Source organism: Parasteatoda tepidariorum, chromosome 6 (genome assembly GCF_043381705.1).
Source record: "Parasteatoda tepidariorum isolate YZ-2023 chromosome 6, CAS_Ptep_4.0, whole genome shotgun sequence".
Taxonomy (NCBI): Eukaryota; Metazoa; Arthropoda; class Arachnida; order Araneae; family Theridiidae; genus Parasteatoda; species Parasteatoda tepidariorum.
The window spans coordinates 7,813,320-7,824,365 of NC_092209.1; the positions used below are offsets into that span (position 1 = coordinate 7,813,320).

The following is an 11,046-nucleotide window of genomic DNA, read 5'->3' on the forward strand; positions in this document are numbered from 1 at the left end:
AAAAATTTTAGGATTTTTCAAATAACAATGTATTGAATGAACTATGAAAAGGACGTGTATTTATTAAATATTGCATTAGTATTTTAGTTTTTCAAACTAAAATAAAACAACTAAATTTTTAATAAAGAAATATGTTTTCTTCGCAACCATTTTCAATGTTTATTGCAGTTTTTAGTTTTAGTCATAATTCGGCTCATTTAATTATTTTTCGCTTATGTTTATACACCAAAAACAAATTCAAAACAAGACTAGATTCATCTCCAGGATTGTGAATTTAACTTCCTGATATAACCTAATCTATATAACCTAATTTAAGATTATTAATAATAAAACTATGAAAAAATGCCAGGCATGCTCAAAATAAAGCAAGTCTTCGATTTTATCTATATCTCTATTTAACTTTGTATATTTTTTAGAAGGCCCTGCCCGTGATTGCTTTACTTTCACTATTGTTTCTTTCCCTTAAAAGGCTATATTTTTCAAAAAATAAGAGATTATTTTGTTCATATAATTTTATCAAAGAACATTTAGTTAATATGTTAATAGTTACGAAATAAACGATTACGTGGATTTGAAAAATAAACTGCTAATTAAAAATTAAAATTACGAACACAGACTATGCCACTAAGTAAATAGTTATAAATGAAATATTTTAAATGTTAAACAATTGATAATTTCTAAGAAAATTAAGTTTCTTAGATTAGCTTATTATATCATGTTCCTTGAACATTCTGCATTCCTTCGTAATTACAAGTTTCTAGCTCATATAGTTTATGCACAGCAAAACGAAATATAGCGTAAAGCACACACAGAATAAAATTGTGTAAAAAAGGACTCATCAAATGAAGCCACTTAATTCCTTGCAGCCGAGAGGGCTAATCTGTCAATTTTATGACCGACAGAACGGGGGTTCGAGTCCTAGCCTTGTCAGCAGAATATTTCCTCCATTCCTTTCAACACATGAACAGTTTCCAGTGTCCTGCACTCACTATTTCATAAACTTAGACTATTCGAATACGAAAATCTCATTCACGCAAGGATGACAGTACCATAAAGCTATTTAATACCAAAGTCTAGTACGACTTCCCATCTCTTACGATAGGTTTCACGGTTCATTTGATAAACCACAACCTAACTCTAATGTCCATTACCTAACGAAAAGCCTGGCTATAATATTCAGTTAAATTTCTTTTTTGAGGTTTCGAAACCATGCTAGTCGTAAATGGATAAAAAAAAAACGTATAGTTTTGAAATTCATGCTTTAGTGACCATACCAGTTGTAAACGGTTAACAAAGTGTAAAGTTAAGTTGAACACGCACTGGTATAGCTTACAACTTTTAAATATAGTGAGCCAGTTGCATTGAATACACACCAAACTACTATGGACATAGACATGGAAATCATCATTGCATTACTAATTGTCATTTTTACTTAAAATTACAATTCAGTCGTAGTGATGGTAAACAAAGTGAAAATTGCTGTCTGACGGCAATTACTGAAGTTTTGAATTTTCACAGATTAAAAATAATAGATCAAGTGAAATAGGGTGATCGGAATTAAAAACGAATTTATTCTGATTTCTATTCGATCAATAAAAGAGATTTCATTGATACATATTATGAAAATGTGTTAACATTATAAAAGCCAATTTTTTCAATAAAGCGAAAATCGATATCGATTTCTCCAAAGAATAATCTTATTAATCACTAACTTATGTAAGTTAAATATCAAGTTTCAAGTCGTGGAGGTTATGAAGTCGCTTCAGTTAGGTAAAGCAGTAGTTAAGTAAAATGAACATTAACTTATGAAAAAACAACAAAAGATACATTTGCTTAAGTTTAATTATGACTGGCGATCTAACAATGAATACTCAATTTAAACGCCAAAAACGGGGAGTGCAAATTTTCCATCGCACTGTTAATAAAGTTTAATTTTTTTCGTTCCTATTTCATTTTTAAATCACACATTAAAAAAAAACCTAAAAATATAAAGAAAATAATTAAAAAAAATAGAAAATAAAAATAAAATCTATTATAAACTACAAAAAATAACAAAAAAAGTCTTTTAAATACTTATTAATTGTTATTACCTAATGAAAAATAATTTTATATTAGATCAGGTAGATTAGGGAAAACAATTCCGAAATGCTAAGTACAGGCTACAGAACTCTAATCTACCTTCTTTTGACGGAACCCAGACTTCAGAAGTAAAGCAAATGAAGACTAACGTATTGGACTTTAAAATGACTACCATCATGTGGGGCTTTGTGCAGGATTTCGCAGTTTTTGAACTTTGACATGTAAAAAAACTATGTTAATTCAAACTTTAGTAAAATTTATCAATATTATATTTATAACTGGACTCAGACGAGTGAATTTGATCAATATTGGCATTTGTACTACAGTCAAACCCCGCTATAGTGAACACGGTTTATAGTGAACTCCCGGATATAGTGAACGAAATGTTACGTCCTGTGCCTTGCTATACACGTATAATGTAATTTTTTGTGGATATAGTGAACCAAAAAAGTGAGGAAGTTGGATATAATGAACTTTTTTCTGTCTTCAACTAATGTTTTTCTTCATTTTTTTTGTATTAATTTTGAAATTTTTACTTTAAAATAAATACATATACCGATTTTTAAAACCATCTATAGAGGGGAATTTAACGATAGGCTTCTTTTATCTCACTTTCCCATCCCTAAATAAACCAAGCAGATAGTGCACCTGTAAGGTGTCAGTGGGATCAATATGAATTTTCTGTCAAAATTGCTCATCAGCTAAAGATTACTAAATTTTTTTTTTTCTTCCTGTAAGCAAAACGAAGAGTAATGAAAAATAACACATTTTTCGCTACTAAATAATATTTTTCAGTCATTTATTTAAATAATGTGTAATAAAAGGGAGGAGTTTGGGAACCATTAGTTAAATTGCCTGCGGAACAGATATAGTGANTAAACAGAATTCCTTTTAGTACATACATGTTAAGTGAATATTTTTAACTTTAGTGGGAAAACTGTTTTCTGCCAAGAAAAAGCAATTATTGCGAAGCAATCATTGGGGTTGGTGAGCGGTAGCGAACAGGGGGCTTTGCCCCCTAGTATTGATATAAAATTGTTAAAAAAGTTAATTGTTGACATTTTTAATAACAAAAACATCAAGATATGAAAAGATATTAGTTTGATAATAATTTTCAGCGTTAAAATACCATTTTTTATAAAGAATTTTTTCTTAAAAAGAATGTCTATTTCAAAACATTTGAGTTTAAACAAAAAGAAACCATACACATTTTTGAACATTGAAATGGATAAAATTTAAAAAATAATAATTATTACATATTCATTAACATTTATAATATTGACAAATTTGAACATAACATGCTTGAATGAACATGACAGAACTTGCTCTTCAGTTTCTGTCAAAATCACCTAATGTCCTATAAAATATATTTTTATGTGCTAAATCTTTTGATTAATTCATTAGAAAAATCTTTGTAGAAGAAAAATAGTTTACCAGCACTTTTCACGTGATTCTTGTGAATTTTATTAGAGATAGTATTTCGGTGGATTTTGTACTTCCGAGAAGCTTCTGCAATCGACAAACCACCAGTAACTCCTTGCAAACATTGTTGCAGCCTTTCTAAAGTGTAATCGCGATAATTTCTCGCTCCAGGTATTTTTTTTTTATAACGTCTAACAATTTTTCTGTCGAAAAAAGAAACGAATGAAACTTTGCACAAAGTAGCCCCACGGTGCATTTTTTTTCATTTTCCGTTTATTTGTTATTAATTTTCTAATTTTTTTAACCCTAACATGATATAATTGTTTATTAATAAATAAAAAATTTTGCACTTACGACAATTGTTTTATTAACGTCTTTGCATTTCACAGGTAAAGTTTCCACGTACACTTTTCGACAACCGACGTTTTCGGAAAGTTGTTGACATTGGATTAACAAAACACACTCAGAGATTGTTTTAAAATTCGAAAAAATGTTTGTAGTAATAGTGGAGACTTCTATCTACAAATTCCACACATTTTTAACGTGAAAAAAACATAATACTGAATAGCAGCACTTGAAAAGTGCCAAATTCGAATTTGCACAAAGTAGCCCCACATGACGGTACTTTATTTTGGCTTTTAGACTTTTTAAATTTAATTAAACAGAGTAATGATTTGAAAAGCGCAATGTTAAACACTATTGCAATTTGCACGATTGCATGTCATTTTCATAATTATATAAAAAAAATATTCCGATTCGCTTTCATTAGAATTTTATTTTAATCTTGTAAAGTCGATCTAAATAATAAATTAATAATAGATTATACTGGGGAATAACTTTTTTGCTACATTTATACTCATGTTTATATTGCCTAATTCTGATGTGGTAATTTTAAATCTGACATTAGTTTCGCTACTACAGCTAGATTTTTTAAAATGACATTTTTTTAGCCTCTTCTTATACACATAACGTTTTTAAACTTGTATATTTCGATAAAAATATACTAAAAATGTCATTTTAGTATATTTTGGGGAGGGAAAACCTATATCAGATTTGTTAAAAAATCTCAGCTAGTGTAAATCGAAAAAAATTGGTTCCCCACTGTCATAGAATCTAAATATAGTACAAGATTTCAAAAATGATTAAAAAAAAAAAACTTTAAAAATAGTCTCTTCCACGATACCCTAGAGTTCCACAGAACACCATTTGGGAATTACTGCTCTAACTAATCGAGAAGAAATCTTAATTGCAATATTCCATCGTCAAACACGAAAGCAAAATACAAACGAAATAAAAAAAATAGCGTTAACAGCTTGCTTAAATAAAATGACTCATTAAGTATGATAAAATACATAAGCATTCTCTTCTGCATAATAGAAATTCAAAACCTATTCTTTAACACGTAATTGACAGAAGTGCATTTGTTTAACACGAGGAAGCATCTGTATGACCCCAACAAGATTTTTATCACACCTTGCCAAATGAAGCTGAGGAAGTTGATGAGACGGCTTACTTTTTAACTTCCTCACATTTTTAAATAGAACTAGAGAAGCAAAAATAGCTAGTTACATTTATTGAGCTCAAAGCGTTCAATTTTCTTACGTCGTTAGAGTCAAAATATATTGAAATAGTAATAATTTAATGAATTAAAATTAAGGAACTTAAATTAATAAATACACAAATTGACATGTGTTTTTTGAATAAGAAATGTTTTTTGCAAAAGTGACAATTTTAACAAAAAGTTTTGAAGGAATTGCTTTAGACCAAAAATTTCCCCCAAGGCTGTCTATATTTTCTAAAAAGCTTTATTCGCACGGTCAGACATATTCTGCTTCCCTGAATGCAATTAATAACAACAAATATTGAGAATAAAAAAAAAACGTTGAGATCAGAAAATAGTTATCAGATATTGACGAACTCTTTAATTCAACTTAATCTAAAAAATCATATAAAATTTCGCCATAAAAGAATTAAAATCATTATTTAAATTGATATGATTAACAACTCATAGTTATTACCAATAATACTCGTATAAACCAAATTGTTATAATATGGGCCTTAAAGTATTAAGAATACCATTAGAAAAGTCAATTAGTAATTTCAATGATTTTGGGTACATTTTTTATAATATAATATGTAATAAATATGTCACATATAATAGATATAAATCATATAGTATGAAATGCAAGTATTCTGTATGATTTAGTATCTAATAAAATGTCTCCAATTTCAAAAAAGAAACTTGCCCCAGGTTTTTGACAGTTTTCGACGTATTTTGCCAATTTATTACATATTTCGACAGGTTTTTGATCATGTCAAAAAGCAGTCTCAAAATTAAAAAAGAATCCTCTATTTTCAGAGTTTATTGATGAAAAAAAGATTAAACAATGAGTTTAATCAATATTTCGATTATTCCAAATAGATCTGGATTCTGGCTCCAAGTACTTTTGGATATATGAGTATAGGAGTTATTGTTCAAACCATGTATGGATCTAAACACTTTTTTTTTCACTGTATAACTTTATAATAAAATTAGACCTTTCACGTCAGTGGCATAAAATTTATTTAATTTGTAGCACCATAAAGTGACTATTCTATTGGATTAAAACGTAATTTTATTCATAATACGTTCACGTTATGTTACCTTTGTAGCTTTGTTAAACATTTCAGTCAAGTATTTTAAGATTAATTTTTTGGATAATTGAATTTTATTTAATTAATGAAAATGGGGTCAACGGGAAACTGAGAAGCGAGAGCTTGTAAAAGGAATACAATTATTTTTATATTTAGTGGCTCCGCAGGTGACTTAACAAAATAAAATTATATATTTTAATATAATTTGCTAAATTAAATTATTGGTAAATAATTTAGCTTTTTTTAATCATAAATTGAATTATTTGAAACACATTTAATTTTAAATTGCAAAAAAAAATTTTAGAACCTCATCTATTTAGAAATTTCAAATAAAAATTTTATTTGTTAAGATAAAGATTTTAAAAGAATTAATAACCCTGTTGCAGGAAAACAAATAACTATACATTTAGAAACAAAAAAAAAATTAAAGTAAAAACTAACTGTCTGTTGAAATGTTTGCGAATGTTATGAGTATGTAGTAAAATTAGTAAATAATAGTACAAAGAAATAGATTAACGCGATTAAAATAATACTTTTTTAAAGCTTTACTTCTCAAAATTTAATCCAAAAATGAAAATAAATAAAAAATTTTATGTAACTCTGGTCTAGAACGCTACTCATGTGAAATGAATAACATCTTACAATATCAGTTAGTTCAATTTTGTAAATCAAGAGACTTTGAAAAAAAAGTATGAGAAACAAAACTCTAGTAAATCACGTATTTAATATATTTTTGTATTAAAAAATTATGCATGATGCAATTTTTTTTAAATACGAAACATGTAAAATTTAAAGGACTTTAAAACTTCATTCATTTGTTAAATTCATTTTAAACTAGTTTAAATTTAGTTAAAATGCTTGCAGAATAATATTTAAATCGTTTTTTAATATATCAAAACTAAAGACATAAAAAAAGCAAATTACTTTTTATGTTATCTGTAATTACAAGTCATTTTTCTTTCGAGCATGGCTAGAACTATTTGAATTGATTTTTAAATTTTTTTTTTAAACAGAAATAATATTTTTTTGTTGCAGAAATACCGAGAAAGGAGTTCAAGGAATAAATGCTTCTGGAAGAATTTCAAAGAAATCATTGCTACCTGTTTTATATACAATGTTATGTTTGTTAAAATAAACGTACTAAATAACGTTAAAAGGTATATTTACCGCTTCTTTCTGAAGGGGGGTGGGCAAATAATTTCAGTCAGCAAAAAAAATCCGTTTACTTTGAAGGAAAAAAATATTTATCATTTTGTTTCTTTTGGGAAACAAATCGTTTGAGTCAGTAAAAAGAATTTTTTTTTTTTTCTTTAACTCTTAACTTCAACTTTTACTTTAAAAGTTAGTCATAGAAATGATCTCCTTTAAAAATATATTAAAAAATTTTGAGAAGTAATTCTAAAAAAAAAAAATCTTCAGTCAAATTTTTTTTTTAATAATGCCGGTTATTTTAAATAATTAATGGAAATATATTAGGGAAGGATTTATAAATAATTCCAAGAAACTGAAACAGACGTTACCCGATTAAAAACTTCATTTACTTTAAAAATATATTAATAATTCAGAAATGTATAAATATTTGCCATTTATATGCGGCTGAAGCAAATGAAGTTTTTTACAGGTAATTTAGGGAATATTTTCTGGAATAATTCTTAGTAGAAGAGAATTACAAATAGTGTGTAGAAAAATTTTGCAAACTCAAATATAAAAAAAAAGTAGGTCGGAAAATAAATCAGTTACGTAACTATTGAGGAAGTTGAAAGAATGCCAAATTTAAAGACAACTAGTGGTGAGTATTCAAATCGAAAACGTCTACAATTATACAAATAGTTTTAAAAGTTTTACCATAATATAATTTTCCTATTTTGGGGCAAACCGGAATAAATTTTAGTTGTCCTTTCGAATATTACGAAAAATATATTTGTCATATTCATTCTTTTATAAATTGTATTGTAATACAAAAAAAAATCGTTATCGAATCTAAAAGAATAAAATATATCGCTCCGATTGTTCATAAAAAATTGTTGATTAATGAAAATTAACAATTTCTGAATTAGCATTTTATGGTGAAGCCACTGATTTCTCAGCTCTGTTCAATCAGAGATTAAAGTTTTATCGAAATTAATGCAACAGGATGATGAAAATTATCACTAAAATTTTTCGTCACCTGCTCCGAGAACAGGCCTCCAAGTCTTTCGCCTCTAAAAGTAAAAATTGTAGATGATATTGGGCAAAAGTAACAGTTACCACCGGCCTAAGGGAGAATAAATTTAAAAAACGGGGAGTAGAAAATGGTTTTTGAAAAATGGCGAGATCAAGTATAGGGAGAAAGTTTGCCATCGCGGAGAGCGTTTTGATAGAACTAACCCTCATTTGCGTTACTTGGAGAGGAAAACTACGAAAACCTGCATGGCCTGACGATAAGGGGGGGAGGACTAACCCATATCTGCCTACCATTGAGGATATTTTACGTCAGCACTGTGGTCGCATCGACTCATCGCTGGGAATCGAACCCGGTTTACACCAGTGGAAGGCGAACGCTCTATCCCCTGAGCTGCCATGGCCCCCCCAAGGACAACTTTCGCTACAATCTACTAAACTTTTATTTATAAGTATTTTCTACATTTAGCACTTTTTTTTAATCCTTTAAACTTTAGCACAACGGTAATCCTTCTCCCTACCTACAATATGTCTTACAATGTTATCATAATTTTTCAATTTATAAAAATAAATAAATTTAACTGCAATATTAATGCAATATATANTATTTAAATGTTACAGTATATATATATGAAACCAAAAATTAAAAGTAAACATTACGCAATTAATAAAATAAATACAATCCAGCAATAATAGTTATCAAAACTAATTTGACATTCAAACAAATATAAGTGATTGTTAATCTATCGATCGATTTAAATGTACATTTATACAGGTGAAAGCATAATACCAAACAGATAAATACACGAAATACTCTTGCATTATCTAAATATTCTTTCTCAATTATCAGTATTTAAATACTGATTCGAATAAAAAATTTAAAAAATAAAATATAAGCATTTACTAAAACCATGTAATAAATATTAATCCAAATGAGAGGTAATCTTAATTATAACTATTATATCTATAGTTTTCAGTAATTTGCTCCCTTTTTGTAAATATGTTTAATGCCTTGTAGAACCTTTTATAACATCATATCAGCTTCACAAATATTTTTAATGTCGTGTAGAGTCTTTTAATTTATAGTGAAAAGAAGTTTTAGGAGCTTTCTAAATTTTGTATTTCAACTACCAAAACTTTGAAAATTCCGAAATCCTCCCATGTTTATGAGTTTTTGAAAATATAAGACAGTAAAAAAAATTAATAATAAATAAATATTGTAAAATTCCATTTAAGAGTTTTTCAAAAAAACCCATCAAAATTGGACATTAAATATGACCATACTTGATAAGTATAAGTCAAAATATTACTATAAAATAAATTTACATTACTTCATAAAGTAAATCCAGTTTTAGCTAACAAAATTTTGATCCTTTATCGTCTAATCGGTTAATTACACAATAATATTTCCCATCCACAAAAAATATAAATTAAAAAGAGAGAAGAATTTACAAGATGGTAGTATTTGTATTTATTTCCTTATTAACTTCGTACAGTAAAAAAGGCTATTTAGAAATACTTCAATTAAAGTTTCACATTTTTTAAAATTTTAATTTTATTATCACTGTCAATGATCAAAAATCTTATAAACAATTTGGGTGTTAAAATGTTACATGTTTCTTTAATAAAATTAAATTATGTGCATTATAAATTAGTACTTGGAAAATTAAACTGCCACAGTGAACACCAGACTTTTTTTAGAAAAGTTAATAGGTTTGCTAAGGTCTGACATTTTGATTAGAGCATAGACCTAATTTAACACTTATTTGCCCTCTGCTTAGATGTATACAAAATATGTTGAATGATATATTCCATATTAAGAAATTATAAATTTTTTATTCGGCATTTTATTAAGCTTTAAAATTATATAAAATGTTTTCATTTTTTGAACTTAAATGTTCTTTAAACTGATATACTAATCAAATATAAAAGAACCGATTTAAAAATATAGTTAATATGACAAATTTGGCTGGGAGCTCATCCTTTATTTTAATATAAATTTTTCTAAAAAATAATATAATTTTTTCCCTTCCAAACAAACATGATCTATAAAAATGTGTTGAGGAATATCATTCTACGATTCCAATGGAAGTAATTGTATAGAGAAACTAAATTTTATGATGAAACATACAATAAAAAAACATTAAGCAATATTTGTTCAATAAAAAAGAAAGAAAACAAACTTACTACGGAAGAATTCGACTTCTATTGTCACTAGTAGCAAATTATAATCCTTCCAGTGATAATCAGCAAATAAATTGTGTCACGTGTCAGTGACGTCACTTATTGTTCTTTCTTTAATATTCTACGAACTGAAATTAATTTGCTATTTCTTTCAAATAGACAAGATAAATAAGTTTGAAACTTTTCGATTTATGCACCAATTCACATCTGGCGAACAACGCCCACAAGAAAAGAACTTGAGAATGAAGAGTATTTTTTTTTTATTCCCTATCACTTTCCAAGACTGAAAATAGCTCGGCCTTCTGCGTGTTTTTCTAAGATCGTCTGCTCTTTCGCCTTCAATTCAAAACGTTAGAAGTTACTTTCCTGATAACCACGTGATACGTAAAAGAAGAAAAAAGTAGATTAAATTTGAATAAGCAAAACGTGGAGTAGTGTTACGAAATAAAATTCGCGTATTTTTACTATTATATATTTTGAACTTGCATTGCTGTTAACGCGGGAGCTTGATCGTAGCAATGACGTCAATTTATCGGCGTCTTATCAGCTGAGGAGAAAATTGGGAAT

The 11,046-nt window shown here is 27.6% G+C and overlaps 1 protein-coding gene across 1 annotated transcript in view; it reads right to left on the bottom strand.

The window, feature by feature from the left end:
* Positions 1 to 11,046, bottom strand: part of LOC107438476 (glycogenin 1) — a 31,886-nt gene extending 20,840 nt beyond the window's left edge. The window contains exon 1 of the mRNA XM_016050780.4: positions 10,483 to 11,046. Within this exon, the coding sequence (XP_015906266.1) occupies position 10,483 (1 nt within the window). The 5' untranslated portion in view covers positions 10,484 to 11,046. The remainder of the gene's footprint in view (positions 1 to 10,482) is intronic.